This window comes from Coccinella septempunctata, chromosome X, assembly GCF_907165205.1.
Source record: "Coccinella septempunctata chromosome X, icCocSept1.1, whole genome shotgun sequence".
NCBI classification, from domain to species: domain Eukaryota; kingdom Metazoa; phylum Arthropoda; class Insecta; order Coleoptera; family Coccinellidae; genus Coccinella; species Coccinella septempunctata.
This window is the reverse complement of record NC_058198.1, coordinates 5,622,071-5,638,102: the sequence shown is the minus strand read 5'-3', so window position 1 is coordinate 5,638,102 and position 16,032 is coordinate 5,622,071. Positions and strand designations below refer to the sequence as shown.

Sequence of the window (16,032 nt, the reverse complement as noted above, 5' to 3'; positions counted from 1 at the left end):
ACGTATGCTTCTGGAGAACTTCATGACACTCGACGAGTAATGGAATTGACTTTAAAATAATGAAGTTCAGCGAAAACATGAATGTCACAACATCTGATAAACTTGTCAATTTCAGTAACGGAATGTGAAAATGCGGAGTTCAATGAACATCCAATTTGGAATCACAATAAATAAAATCGCCCTGGTGATGTTTGCTACATCATTTTTTTTCAGTGATTGCCTCGTTGACAGCCAATGTAACAACAAAGGGGAATATTTAATTTTGCGAGTTATGTAGGTCAGCAAGGGTTGATAAGGGTAAACGCGCCCTGAAAATATTCAATTTTTACGATTTGCCATTGTGAAGGTTACCTATTAGGCTTATCGGGAAACATCAATCGGCGAATAGCATAAACGAAATGACAACAATCCAATTACCCTATTCGTTAATATACAAAAATAAAGCGTAAATCCTGTAATCGGAAATGACAGTAATAGGGAAAACTGGGGGTGTGGAATAAAGGAAAGTTCAAAATCTATGCGGGGTTGTTTCCCATTCAAAAAATTAAGTTTAATTTTCACAGGACTGCACGATAATTTTTTACCAATGGGTGCAGCCACCGTTTGAAACGAAAAAATGAAAACTCTCTCGTTCTTAGGAAGACGCGAGCAAAAAGTAGGAAAAAGTTTTTTGTCATGAAACGCTCAAAGATGAAACGTAGACATTGCTAGCATAGCATGCTTCACATATAGCCCTTCTATTGATGAAAAAATCAAATTGAAGAAATTGTTTCTTCTGTGTTCAACACTTAGTTTATAATATACTGCTCCCACAAACGTTGAGGAAGTTCAGAAATGTTGTGAAGTTACCGATTCTTGTCCACCCAATGTTCATTTATGAGAAATCAAATCTCTCTGGAGAAAAATTGATCAAGGCTTCTTCAACAATCTGATCGAAAGTATGCAAAGGCGTTGTCACGCTGTGGTTAATGTTCGAGGATGCCACACTGAACTTTATTTTATACAAGAAATACCAAAATTTAATTTTCACCTGAAACTGTGAAACTGGGTAAAAGCATGAGTTAGATAAGTGAGTAAACATGCAGACAAAATTTCCGAACCTCCTTGACTTTTGTGGAGCAGTATATTCGATTATGTGTTTCCATTTTCCACTCAACAATTCGAATTCAGCCGAACGTAAGGGCGCAAATAGAACGATAACATTCCACCCGCACAAATCGAATACGACATTAAAACGAATCTGTGGCAATAACACTTCATCGGGCACATAATGATATTCTACATTTTCCCAGCGTCTCTTTCCCATTGTCGTCCGGGAGGGGTAGGTGGTTGGAGGGGTCAACGATCCTGCCTGTATCGCTGGCCCAGTTGTTACCATCCCCGAGAAATCTGATGTGTTTTAAAAAAACTCATTTTCCTCCTTAAACGAAGTAGGACTTGAAAGCGTAATACCGCTGCTTCAGGTCGAATATTCGATGTAATACATCAAACCGACAACTCCGGAAAATTACTCCCGTCTTCGCGGAAAAAAAATATTTTCCATAAGGGATGTGAACCGTGCTGAAAGACGACATATTTGCGATTGTCGCAGGATGTGAAGGTTAGAGATATTGCAGGATTCAATTTTATCGTCGAAGGGCAGGAATTCTGACCTGAATACGTCTTCGAATTCACCAGATACGAACGACCAAAGTGACAAATTTGCTTCAGCTGGAGCTATCGAAACTAATGAAAATCCGAGGGTAGTAGTACATCAAATAACTGTATCCAAAGCTATTAAAACGTAATATCTGGACGTAAAATGGGCTTTGATGAGTATCGTAAAATCCTCAGCTATGCGGTTACCTTCCAGAGAATAATCATACACTGAATGATATGAAATGATGAATATTAACCCCACGAAAGCCCCTCCGAAATGAACAAACTGATCTTTATTACCCTACCTTATTGGGCATTTCCCAAAGCAAATAAACAGAACGGGAATTATGAATTTTCCAACGGGAGCAAACAGAAGGTAAAAGAATAGACCATCCCTATATTCCAGATTGTACCTGCTGAAACTTTTCATTGGGGACAAGTTCAACAGAGCCCGCCTTTGAAGTGGATCACAAAATCGAGAACCAATGCCAATCTACACACAAGTAGGTTTCGAAAAATATTTTTTTTATTTCCTAGTGTCCAACAGACAAAAAAGTTCAGTATTTGAGAAAGTGGACTTATTGACCTTTTCATCGAAAAATCGCAGTATTTTTCGGATCACCTGTAGAGTGATCCGATACACTGAAAAAGATTCGACAACTCTTCGGGAATTCTAATTGAATTGATAAATTTATCTCGAACCATCACAACCATGAAATTTGTCGAAAAAATGGGCGTCTAGAAGGCATACAAATTATCTATGACAAGTTGGGTATTTCGAAATCAGAATTTCATTTAGATTCGGAATATGATATGAAAATTTGACGTTCTTATTGGAAAAAGCAGGGTGATACCGTGTTTCACCACTTTCGGACTAAAATTTCTAAGAGTTTGTTGTTGTTGTTGACTCACCCTGTCAATTCAATTGCTTTCTATAAAATAACCTGGAAAATTGCTCATATATGGAAACTAAGGACTATCTAAAACAACCTTAAACAAAGGGAAAATGTAGCAAATGAATGATTGGTTTGTAATACGTGGTGAAATCAAATTGATTCATATAATTATCCTATAAAGAAGTTATTGTATCCTTTCACATCATTCATTCGTCGTCCACGTTGAATTCGAAATGGAAACGTTATTAATCTTACCGAGTGGATGACTCATCCATCATCGTCCACGTTTGTCGGACTGTGTCATCATCGATTCAAATTTGAAACGAGTTTTTTCACATGAGTTTTCAATGGAAGAAATGCCGCATCTGCAGGAGCAGATATCGACGTTCAATCTTCATTACCCGATTTTCACCATGGTTTTTGTTCTCCTTTTTCGCCAAAAATCGCGTTGCAGCTAAATCATGTACAGGGTGGGCAAATTCGTTGTATATTCGAACTGGACGAAGGAAATGGCGTAAAAATTACCTGATAACGAAATATTTATAACGTAATAGCAATACTTCACATTTTATGTATTGAGTATAAAACTTAATGTCAATTTCCTTCATTGCTATTACATTTTGATATATGAGAAAAATCAATAAAAAACAGAAACATACACAGTGCAGACACATCATTTCCTCAACAAAACTAATTCGATAAAATAAAGCTGCTATTGTGTTGTGATCGAAATAACGCAACCTCGAACAAATATTTTGAAAATTCTCATTTCTGGGACGCTCTATAAAACTCGATATCAAATAAGTATTATAAATAGAAAAACATAGCAGATAGACAGTTCGAATTATGGAACTACGACTGAATGTTTTCCAATGATAAATAGAAAAACCATTAATTTCGCAAATCTATTTCTGGACACATTGAAAAAGCTATGCAAATGTCGATAATAAGGATTATCCGACTTGCTCGCAACATTTACTTTAGAAATGAGATTTTTCGCACACTCCGATGAAAGCAGCCAATAGATTTCGAAGATGACTTCGGTATAAATAACCAACGATTTCATGACAATCCAAAGTTCTGGCATTTTTCAATTAACCCAAACTTTATCTTCCATGAATCTGAATCATAATTTCTATTTCTGATCCAGACTGGAATTTGGATTTTGCCTCATAATTCTTAGAATTTCTATAATCTTACAACAACAGTTTTATGGGAAGAAATAAAAGGAAAATAAATCGATATCATCAATAGGAGACTTTGCTTTTGGACCTGATAATTTCGAGATTTTGCCTTCAAATACCGAGAATCGTAATGGAGCTAGAAGAGCTACCAGTATTAATCAGACCTCTAAACTTCCCGAATCAATTATTTCTCAAATTCTGCATGAAACATTTTTGAACTATGTGTTCCAAACTTTCATAAAAAAACCACTTGTATCCTTTCCTTTATTTTATTGGGTACTATACTGGGTACTGAATTTTTCATGATTCACGATGCATCGAATGTTCGTTATATGGTTAAACCATCGTCCAAGCTTTCGGCTTGAAAAAGAATTTCGAAACTGTTGAACCCGCGAATCTCGATAAATTTAAAACGCCGATTTTCAAATAGCGGAAAATGATGAAAAGCTCTAAAAAAATCGCAGAATTTCCCGATTCTTTCAGAGCCTTCAATATTCAAGGAGTTGGGAAGCGTTTATGAGATAAATATATGAATAAGGGGATTATAAATGCCTACAACTCAACTAGGAACATCCACCACGTTTCTGTCCATGCTTATTGCTGGAAAGCAAACTTGAATTTATTTCAACGTAATCCGGTTGCGTTCCCATACGGCGAGATTACCTGGGGATAATTAATTCTGGAGGGGTAGTTTCTAAACCGCAATGCATTTTCCATGAGCTGAATGCGCTTTCGCGAATTTCAACGATGAAAAATTGCATTCGGTGGAATTTTAGTGAAGATCTCTCGTTCACGGTCCGATAATTCCAAATGAGCCTTCTGGAGAGATAAGGAACCAGGGGCGAAACAGAGTTCTGTACAGGTCTCGTAGAAGGGTTAAACATGAAGTTTCCGCGAATATTTGTCGAATTAAACATTCCACTTTCAAGATGTTCACAACGGAGCCGTATGCCTCGAATATTAATGCAAGACAAATAAAAATTCTCAAATGAAACGGAGATTGAATACGAAAAGCATTCCCGGTTCTGTGCTTCGCTTCTGTGCAGCTGAAATTTCGGTGGAATAAACTCAAATGAATATTTTACATACTAACATACCTAAACTAGCAGAACAAACTTGGGATTTCAGCCAGATATTCAGTATGGAAATCAAATAATTCAGTTCCAGCTTAAAATTAACCTAGAAGTATAAAGAAATCCAAAATTCCAAGGTGGTCCTCCTTTTACAGGGGCAATTTTTTTAGTTCAGGAGTTAAAAATTCTTATATCGAATTCAACAAGAGTTCATTTCGTCAGTGCCTATCTTCAAGTCAAACGGCGTTCCTTGCAAGAAATTGAGTTTCATTCTTTCGGTAGCACCTTGAAATAAATTTCTGTTTACCTTCATCCTCGAATTTCCCTTATTGCCCTCTACGTCTTACACCCGACAACGTGAATAATACCAGAAGCTGGACGATTTTTCATCTTCATAAGGTATTTCTAGAGTATTCAATTTCACCGGAACGTTTATGTAATCGGGAGAATGACTAAATGGAATGTCTCCGATGTTCTCCTAATTTCATATAGCAAGATAAATGGGAAACATCAAGACCTTCATCTAGAACGTTTCCAGTGCCGTATAAACCAATGAGTTTAGTCGATTTATAAGATGATTATTGCCAGCGAAATTTCCAACCAAAGCAAGGGCTTCGTCGAGAATTAAACATCTACTGTATCAAAAAGTATAACCCAAAATGCCCTCTTTCAGAAATATAACATTTCATCATTTGAAACCGAACTCTGAAAAAATTCCAAATATTCGATACAATTGGGGTTATGGAAGTCTACAAATTCAAACCTAGTCGTTTGAATTTTCTACTAAATCCCACTACTTACATTCAAAGCATTCCCAATCTTTCTAGCAGAGGTATCTGGATTGGCCCCAATCATGTTCAAAGCATTTTCTTCTAGTTCCACCGATTTAAGTGTCATTGGCCTTCCTTTCCCTCCATTCCGTTCAAATGTTTCATGAAGTCGTTAACGAATACTGCAAAAGGTTTTCAACTGTCAGGAATTTGGCCAATTCGAAATCGCTTAATCTAAAACCTATTTAGGAGATCCCATCACACGATTCGTGAATTGATGGAGGCAGCCTTCGCTACTTACGCAATAATTAAATGGAGGTGCGAACATATCTGATGAAAAACTATCGATTATTTTGTAAAAAATAAGGGAGAAATACGATGGAAATGGAAAATTCTTCAGGAAACCATACAAGATCATATAATGAACGTGGAACGAAATTTAAAACTGATATGTCAACCATTCACAAAATTTGTCATTTATTTACTTGCTGAAGATGGACCTCAACAGGTCCGAAACATTTCTAATTATTCAAATAAAATTTGTGGAATTCCCTTGTCATTTTCAGTGTATATTTTGAGACTTTCAGAATCTGAAGAAAAAAATTCACCCTGCAGACTTTTTCTCGCAAACTACTAAGATCATTCGATCAATTAAATACAATAATCGAGTATAACCTTCAAGCTTACTGCTCTAAACAATTGTGTAAGCTGTTTGAGCGTTTTTTGAGCTAGAAACAGGATTACCTACATGAATTTTCACCAGGATGGGTATATAACCACTAAACGTGTTTGGCCATTGAAATAGCAGATGAGATATGATAGCGAAACACGTGTAGTGGTTAAATAATTAATCCTAGTGGAAATCATTAAATTCAGTTTAATTATGGATGTTCATCAATTGAATATGAACATATTTTTATGTGAATTTCAATTCCGTGACGATAGCTACCCCTATCAGGTATCGAATAGAGAATGTGGGTCGAGAAACGCCCTCTAATATATACCTATATACCGATTCGTTCTTGATGTAAAACTACCACAATGAAAAAAAATCGAGTTGGAGGAAAATTCACAGCGTTTCCTAGTATCGATGCTATAAAATAGTAATGAATGTATTTCTTCTGAAAATTTCAAACAGGTGCGGTCTACAAAATTTTTCCTTCGATACTGAAAGTAATGAGTCAGAATCGTAGGGAGATTCCTGTCATAAATGAATACAACTTTTCGTTCTTATCAGAGTGATACCCCAGAAGGAAAATCCGAAATCCATTTCTTCACGAAAATCGGGTCTGGAATAGTTTGAGGTTGCTTATCTGAAAAGTGGGTATTGTTTATCTGAATTTTCTTTATCAACTGCTAGAACGTAATTATAAAATGTTTTCTTATTTCACAACACTCAAGCATCTGCGTCAATGCTTTGGGTATTTTACCTTGAACTGAACTCCCATTGATTGATTCGGTGTTATATTCATTCTCAATTCAAAAATAACGAAACGTTTCATTCTGGTTGTTTTCAATATTTTCTCACGATCGTTCCTTCAAATTCGTGACGTTTCGAATTAAGATAATAGTTTGATAATTATAGTTGCAATTAGTCGAAGTCGAAACCGAATATAAACATTGGTACATAGGTTGATTGAACTTTTTCGCTATTTATGTTTAAGTAGGTACTGATTACTGCAAATGAACCGACAATGATAATAATATTTTCGAGCACCGATTAATTGATTCGAAATTATGAAATGCAACTCTTAGGAGTGCATTTCTAGATTAAATTTCTGTCGTTTGAGGATACACAATGGATTCTCGAAGAACCTAGTATCAGTAATTGTATTTTTTCTTGTTTCACAACCAATTTTCTACCATCAGAATGAGCGATCATTCCATCCCTAAAAAAGCCTATATGAATTTTTTTTCATTTTTTTAATTTTTGAGATAGGAATTTACACAAATTTTTCCATTTTTATAGAATTAATGTAATCAAAAGAAAATAAAATAAGTGATCAATTAAAGTAAATGATAAATAAAAGATACGGGTAAGATTGAAATTGTTTCAATTGCGATTGTTTTGAGTTTCATTAGACAGCACGAAAAAAGTCTTTACTCCTGTAGTGAATCCTTACATTATATATCTCCTTATTTTCAATGGTTCAATTCCAGGAAAGGACGGAGTGATTGGTTTCATTCATTATTCCAGGATGAAGTCATTGTTTTGTTAGTCAGGATAATGAGCAGTCCAGATAAATTATTGTGGGAGTTGATCGCTAATTTCGAACAGAATCGATATCCATTATAACTTATAACTGGAGAGTATTATTGAAGCTTGACAAATTCGAGTTCATCGACTTCACATTTGTTCGTCGTTGGGAAATAAACAGACTTCTCAGATTGGGCGCATCCACCACAAGTTTAATCCATAAAGAAATTTAAATAACAACTATACAGAAACGACCAAGATAAACGGTACGAAATATAAGTTCAACAATAAAATACCTTTATGGTTTCTCTTCGACATGGAAATCGGAATTTTCCGATATAAATTGGAAACGTATACGTTCAAAATAAAAAAAAATTCAAATCCTTCCTGCGCTTTCAGGAATTTTCTTTCAGTTTTGCCATTTTCGTAGTCAAAATTGATTTTGATCATGTGAATGGATAAATTCCATTCCTTTCTGAAGAATATCCACCTCAAATATGATACATGATTATATTTTATTTTGAAAATTTCATGTTGAAAACCTCAAGAGATGGCTGGATATTTAAACTGAATACAAATAATTCAAATTAGCTCGGGCTAAATATGCCTCTCATTAACCCTATTCCATCCTGAATAAGTTGACGATTACTTACTATATAGAAACTGACAACCGGTATCGGAATAAAGCCCACTGTATACAAAACAGAGATCTTTAATTGCTTGATACAAGTGGATCCTCCCGCACAAGAAATAAGAAAACGCGTTTAATTCCACTGATGAAATCAATCTATTTTCAACTGATTTCCACGGACTTCCCAAGACGTTGAAAATGACGGTGTTCTACCGGTTTAACCGAAACTAAACACAAAAAATTCCTCGAAGACATAAGGAACAAGCGAAAGAAACTTGTCGGGGAGATAAATGATGAATCATATCTACTCACAAGTGTGAAATTTTCTCCGAAATACTGAAACGTGAGTGTTCTCGTCTCCAGCTTTGGCTTAGCCCCGAAATTCGTGTGCACCTTCAAATATCCAATGATCTTCCTGATAAAATGTAACCTCAGTTCATTTTTAGAACGAAATACACCATGTTTTATCTTTTCTCTATACAAGTACTCTCACGATATACTTCAGTCAACGTTCTTCGATCACTTGCACACTCCTCAGCGTGGAGTACAAAATACTAAATGGAAATACATCAAGAATCGAGTAGGGAAGGGATACATGTAGTGAAAAACGTATTGTAGCCACTTTTAGTATAGTAGACTTTTGCGCAAGTCTGGTGTGTGGAGCTTTGCTTGCTGTCGTTAGGTAAAGCTCTCCATACATGTTAAATAGTTTCCTCGAAACAAATTCGGAAAATTTGAAACTGATAAGTGAAAACTGTGGAAATCGTATACCTCTGCCTCCACTTAACCAGAAGTTATAATGAATAACGTTCATTTGTCCGCATTCACTTATCGAAAATGATGATACTAGCCAAGAATGAGCTTTTTTCATTCGGAAAAACGGTGCAAATTTCACACAATGTTTCAGTATATCCAGATGAATCATCGAAATAATCCAACTTTCAGTTCTTCAAATTGAAATCGAACGAAACAATTTTTTTCGTGCTAGATTCCATAGGATCCTACTAATCGGAACTAATGAATCAGAAGAGCGCTATTAATTTCAAGACATAAAATTGGATACTTATAGTATATTCAACATTCATCAACATAAAATCCACCTCTATTCGAATAATGAATCAGGAACACTCACATCTCCCCTCTTTCACAAAGCGCATCCGCCATTAGTAGCTCTCTTTAAATCATTACAATATTAGTTAACCACTTCGAAACCATCTTCATAAGGCTTTTATTCAAGAATAAACTGATTATTTCTCAAATTCATTCTCGATTCAATGAACTGTAAACTCTCGGAAATCATCTCGTTTTCATTTTATGTGGTTCAAACGAGAAGATGACTGCCATCTAGTATGGAAAATTTGAATTGATTCAAGAAATTTCACGGATCTCTGTCTAGATATCCTTGAAATTTCTATTCTAGCTTTGAAACTAGAACCCTTTTCCTCATGGAAAGGGTTGTATGTCGGGTCATGTCTATTTAATAGGTCACAGGGTTCAGGTGAAGGTTTTCACAACCCCTCAAGGACATTGATTTAATAGAAATGGAATGAAATCGAAAAATTCAATTCCTTTTTTGATCACTATCCAGACATCTGTGGAAAATCCTTGGAAATAATACACGACAAATCATACACAAACACAACTGATCCTCAAAGATTTTCACAAGGTGTTTTCATTAAGCGAATTTGAAAGAGTTGAATCAGTGTATAAAGAATGAACGCACGAGTAGTGATCTCAGCACAACATTTTCATAGTTTTTTTCCATCTACCCCTAACATTATGGCTAATAATGGGTAGTTTAGTTGAAGGAAAATTCGAAATAATCCGGCAGAGATTCCTACAAGGGTTTTGTTCAAATGAATATGTTTGTGTGAAATATCATGAAAATGAAATTTTTCCTTCGAAACATGCATGAGAAAATATTATGTATGTGTATGCTCATATATCATTTTTTTTATGAAGGGGACAATTAAAAGCATTATTCAGATAATTCCTTCAGCTCCATATTTCAACAAGAAAATAACAGAAAATGGCTGATCATACATCGAAAGGATCTCAAATATTTTCCTTCTTCAAAGTATAAAATATTTCATTGAAAATTGTGAACTCATCTCGTTGTCAAGAAGATCAACGATAAACGTTATTTCGTCCAATTTATAGAGGGTAGAAACATCATATCCTTTAAAATTTAAAATTAATGGAAGCACGAGTCCATTACCCAAAATTGAAATCATAAATTTCATAACTAAATGGAAGCGCCTGTGCGCATGGATCGAATTTTCACATTGCTCTGGTATAATAATTTTTCAGTGGATTAAGAACGAAGTAGAATTTTTTGATAAAATTCAATACTTTTCATAATATCCGAAGGAAAATTATTTGAATATGTCGCAAACGTTCCTGATTAGAAAACTGGGAATAAATGAGTTTTTTCTATTTGGCACGCAAGGGGGAAACTGAAAAGCGTCTAAGCAAATTTTCACTTGGTGGTCCGTTCATTAAGACCCCCAATATACTAATTATTTTTCGTAGACGACTATCTCCCCTGCTCCAATTTCCCATGACCCAAGACAAGATTGTTCGAATGGAGAACGTGTTTTATGGGCTGCGCAATCTCCCTGCTGCCCATGGATTAAAGTTGGGTTGGTTAGCACTTGCGCTGGCAACGCTGCTATATTTGTTGCTAGCGATCGTGGCGAGTGTCACTGACTTCTGTCAGTTTTAGAAAGTAAATGAGTTTTTCCTGTGATAATTAGATTTGTGAATTAAATTTGCAAGGTTTTTCCGAAGAAGTCACTTACTATCAATCAAAATGTCGACATCAGGGGATTTTGGAAATCCTCTTCGTAAATTTAAGTTAGTTTTCTTAGGAGAACAAAGTGGTAAGTTTGACATTTTGTGATGAGTTGTTAACCAGTTACAGGCGTAGGCAATAGATCAATACTAAAAAAATTCGATTCAAAACGATAATTCATTATTCTAACTTCAATTGAGTCAAAGGACCAAAAATTGCAATAAGTTACTTCAGTTTGAATGTGATTATAATTGAAAAATTCACTGAAACATGGAACTTTGACAGTTGATTGAGGTTATGTTTTGTTGCTTTTCTAAAATTTTGCTGAATTCGGATTAAATTCCAATCTTGTCTCAATCTATCAATGTCCTAATTTCACAGCAGCAGTTTTCGTTAATTGCTTAAAATTCACCATTAATGATGCAATTTTGAGGGCTTAGCTTCCTCTACTTATCTATCTGTTTGTTTATTCAACAGCAATTTTCATTTAATACCTAGTTGATACATATTGTTTTACTTTTTTACGATAAGATGGGAATATCCGCACTTTTTATGTAAATGTGTAGAAAAAATTAACTTTAGGACAAAGTAGAAGAGTAGAAGATTTAATTTTAAGATTGGTCCTGAACTATTTTGAATTACATGTATGTGTATTTTTGTATTTGCAGTAGGAAAAACATCCCTTATAACGAGGTTCATGTACGATAGCTTTGACAACACTTATCAGGTGAGTTCTCGTAAGGGACCCACTAACATCATTTTTATTTAATTTATTTCTGTTTTTATAATGAACTCATTTGTTATAATTTTTCCAGTTCTGGTGGAAAATAGAGCGAATTCAATTAAAGTCTATGTAAATTAATTAATAAAAAAAAACAATAAAGATTTATCAAAACGCGCCCACTTACAAATGTGCATAAAATAACTCTTATCAGAATTTTCCATAACATTAGAGAATGTATTGAATTCATTGATTTAATATCATTTGATAAGGTGACCTGCATAATTTCATCCTACACGAACATCCCACTTCAGAATAGAATTCTTCATATCATCTGATACTACAAATATTGTCTCACAATGTTGACGGAAAACCGTAATAACGGATCAAATTAAATTTTCTTCTGGAGAGAATACAACAATTCATATTTCAATAAATTAGAATCAACGATCTTTGGTTCTCATGGGAATAGGCAGAGGCACATGAATAATTTCAAAGTTCCCACATACCCACAGGTTTGATTTGACCTGATTTTTAATCAAGTGATGAATGAACATCCAACTTATTCTGGATATTAAGATTCATCTGATCCATTGTGTGATGAACTCGTAAAAAATAAACTCCACACAATTCGGATCCTAATCTCACATCAAACACGCAAAATAAGATGACAATCGATTGAAAAATCAATCTCATCCACCTTTCTCCGAGGTTTTTCGAGATGATTTGAACTCTCACGAGTGCTGAAACGCAATTTGATACTAATTTTGCTTATTCATTCGTGATGAACCTCCTGCAAAATCCCTCAATGATCTGCCAGTATTTCTTCCACTATACTAGTCTAAAACAAGTAAGAATCGGTTTTTTCATTGTTATTCGAAAGGTTCAGCTCGTGCAGTAGCAATTCAACGTTGGATAGAAGAAAAACATCAAATTTTATTCTCCTCCCAATCACGTTTTTATTGTTGAAAGACGAAGAAGAGTTTTCCCGTGTCTGTGGTGGTGTTGACTAATTTATTTGCTTATCGTACGATGGTTGGTCGATATTTCCTGGCTGAAGGCAGTCTTCCACATCCGATAGTTTATCGTTTGGAAATCAGGAAACTCGTGCTTCTCCCTAGAGGAGTTTTTCCATCTATAAATCCCCCCCAAGTGAAATTCAATTATAGTTCTATTACGCAATGGGTTTCCCTCATAATTCAATAATGAGCCTGTGTAATTTCAAAATAGTGCTACTCGACAACCTTAGCTTTCGGCACTCATTTTCCAGATTTAAGAATTAAACATTGAAAAAATCTGCTGTATAAAATGGAATAGCTAGAGGGAAAATGTAAAATTGCAGCATTTTTCAATTAAATTTTTTTTCATCTGCAGATTCATTTATTTTTATAAGGAAAAACGCCCTAAAATTTCATATTTAGAAATTCCCACTTTCATTCTGTAGATATACCGTGAATGTACCAAGTTTTCGAGTGGTGGTTTTTCCGAAATGGTAATTTTCAAATATGCTATTGCAAAATCTTACCTTTCAGTTGAATAAAAACTGCATTCGATAAGCAATGATGATACGTCGATATTTTTCTGGGTTTCGAGGTCTCTCCGTTCGAGCATTCTTCATACGATCTGACGGAATTCCTAAAATAGATATATCGAATTGTATTGAGTCATTCTATGCACGCGTAGGTTTATAGTTACATGAATGGGTGGTACATGGGAGAAAAATCTGAGATAACGAATTATTAATAGAGATATTTAGAACTATTCGCTAATTCCGACACAGATACAAAGGAAATGTGTTGAGATAATTCGTGTTTATGTATCTATATTACCACTTCTCTATTACGGCGAGAACTATCGCAGCGCATAATGAAATTTTCATATTTCAAACACGTATCGAACACGGTTAAATCCCAATGGGCTCATGTGAAAAAGGGTTTCAAAAATATACTGACAACACTCAAATATAACTTGATTTTGCAATGGCTACTAGTGATCCTACATATTTTTATTTCAAAAAAGTTTTTGGTTCCACTGAAATAGCGAAAAAAATATTGCAGCCGTATTTTCAGCTATGAAGCCGAACATAACAGGAAAAGCATTTCATTTGATTCCTGTTTCAGGCAACTATAGGCATCGATTTTTTATCAAAAACTATGTACCTCGAAGACAGAACAGTTAGGTTGCAGCTGTGGGATACAGCTGGCCAGGAACGTTTCAGATCCCTAATACCATCATATATTCGGGATTCTACAGTTGCTGTAGTAGTGTATGATATAACCAGTGAGTAAAACGATCATCTACAGCTAGCGAAAACGTAAATGTGTCATTTCATTATTTCAGATGCAAATTCCTTTCATCAAACATCCAAGTGGATTGACGATGTCAGAACGGAAAGGGGTAGCGATGTAATAATAATGCTAGTGGGCAATAAAACAGATCTGTCGGATAAAAGGCAAGTTAGCACCGAGGAAGGTGAAAGAAAGGCCAAGGAATTGAATGTGATGTTCATTGAGACCAGTGCGAAGGCAGGCTATAATGTTAAACAGGTAACTTGAACAAATTTCAAAATATTATCCCATATACAGATCTACAAAACGGGTCATGCGACGAAAACATCGGAGGCTGTTAAATGCAATGTTGATTCTGTTTAAATTTAGTCAGAAATTTGGACACGTTGTTTCTTAGTCGATTTTCATTGATTTCAGTTATTCAGAAGAGTAGCAGCCGCTCTGCCTGGTATGGATTCCACAGAAAACAAACCGCCAGAAGACAGTATCCTTTTTGATAATATGTCAGCAGTGTTGCATGCCTTTTTTCATTATCATTGCTCCTCCAGCATGTTTTCATGTCTTCAGTTCACATTTTCCCTTTATTTTCCTTAATTTTATTGTTAGTGCAAGAGGTTGTGTTGAAAGATACGCCGAACGAGGTGAAAGACCCAGATGGCGGGTGCGCTTGTTGAATGGCAATTTTTTCTACAGAGACGTAGGCAATAATTGCTTGTGAATGTTTTCGAACGAACTTTCTGCTCTTGGTATTAATATATTTAACTCCTCAATTTGTATAAATTAAGATTTTATTACCTGTTTAATTAGATTTATTTATTCAATAAATATTGCCAAAAACTATTTTCGTTGAATTTTTCAGCTAGAAATAGATATATATTTCATTTATCATTATGCCATAGAATTGTTAAGGGGTGCTCAAAGGCATGATTATGTAGCTCAATATCAGAATAGAAAATCAAGACTTCTATGTGTTATGTGCGATATTTTCAAAAATTACTTCAATGCCTTTAGCGCTTCTCTATCCTGGTTGTGAATAATTTTGGAACTCGAAAGTCGCTTTTCTAGCATGTCTTTTTCACCTGTGTGAAGAAATATGTGCCTTTGTTCTTGATTACAGTTGCATCAAACGAAGCAAGAACAGTGTATTTCAAAAGAATACTCTAAATATATTTTCTAATTGATCAAGCTTTTTTGTATGATTCCTAAATTTTTTTAAATTCACTAAACGAAATAAACTGTTCATGGAAAACCACATAGCATGTAATCATTATCGTAGATTCACCATAGCATGTTTTTTTTGGCCTAATAGGCCAAAAGGACAACACCGAAATCAAAGGGGTGGTTTCCTTAACCGCGAAACCAGCTGTTGACTTGCAAACTCAACCCCAATTGCAACATGACCAACAAGACTCCGAGGGAGGATGTATGTGCTGAACGACATTCTAAAATTTGGTTGACACGGATTAGTTGTAAAACCAAAACAGTAGCCTCTGCCTTCGTTGAAGTTCTTATGCTAATAAGTGTGAACTTTATTTGCAAATTGCACTTTTTCATGTGGCATCAATTTCCACATAGGATTTCAATTCAATAACTGCATATATGTAATAAGACTTTTAATAATGTATAAATTGATTATTATTATGCAAATTTTCTATTAAAATGATTTAGCCTATTGGAGAAATTGTGCTTTTATTTCTTAGTAAATAGGAAATAATTTCGAAATTCTAGGCTTGTCCAAATCTGTAACTGATCTGTTGTATGGTTCTGAAATACATTTACTGATATATAATGTGAATAATAATTCAAACTATGGACCAATATCCTTGAGGCATAGAAACAC

At 34.9% G+C, this 16,032-nt stretch overlaps 2 protein-coding genes across 4 annotated transcripts in view; one reads left to right on the top strand and one right to left on the bottom strand.

Moving 5' to 3' along the window:
- LOC123321323 (beta-arrestin-1) overlaps positions 1 to 8,976 on the bottom strand; it is a 40,513-nt gene extending 31,537 nt beyond the window's left edge. Inside the window, exons 1-2 of one of the 2 annotated variants that reach the window (XM_044908790.1) lie at positions 8,702 to 8,976; positions 5,593 to 5,743 (exon numbers count right to left, since the gene is read on the bottom strand). In XM_044908790.1, coding sequence (XP_044764725.1) covers positions 5,593 to 5,688 — 96 coding nt within the window. In that variant the 5' untranslated portion in view covers positions 5,689 to 5,743; positions 8,702 to 8,976. The remainder of the gene's footprint in view (positions 1 to 5,592; positions 5,744 to 8,701) is intronic. The other variant, XM_044908791.1, reaches the window with a different exon arrangement.
- A 2,062-nt stretch (positions 8,977 to 11,038) lies between these two features.
- On the top strand, positions 11,039 to 15,981 carry LOC123321459 (ras-related protein Rab6). Of its 2 annotated transcripts, none has more exons than XM_044909071.1 (6): positions 11,039 to 11,271; positions 11,852 to 11,910; positions 14,025 to 14,184; positions 14,245 to 14,450; positions 14,610 to 14,676; positions 15,556 to 15,981. In XM_044909071.1, exons 1-6 carry the CDS (start codon positions 11,202 to 11,204, stop codon positions 15,624 to 15,626), a joined length of 633 nt encoding a protein of 210 aa, XP_044765006.1. In that variant the 5' UTR covers positions 11,039 to 11,201; the 3' UTR covers positions 15,627 to 15,981. The 2 variants fall into 2 exon arrangements, with proteins under 2 accessions (XP_044765006.1, XP_044765007.1); XM_044909072.1 differs by lacking the exon at positions 15,556 to 15,981 and adding an exon at positions 14,799 to 15,032 and having other exon boundaries at positions 11,042 to 11,271.
- Positions 15,982 to 16,032: the final 51 nt, after the last annotated feature.

Coding starts and splice junctions, on each gene's coding strand:
- LOC123321459 (XM_044909071.1), top strand. CDS start 11,202: ATGTCGACATCAGGGGATTTTGGAAATCCTCTTCGTAAATTTAAGTTA. Junction 11,272..11,851: donor TTTCTTAGGAGAACAAAGTG/GTAAGTTTGACA, acceptor TTGTATTTGCAG/TAGGAAAAACATCCCTTATA. Junction 14,677..15,555: donor AAACAAACCGCCAGAAGACA/GTATCCTTTTTG, acceptor CCGCGAAACCAG/CTGTTGACTTGCAAACTCAA.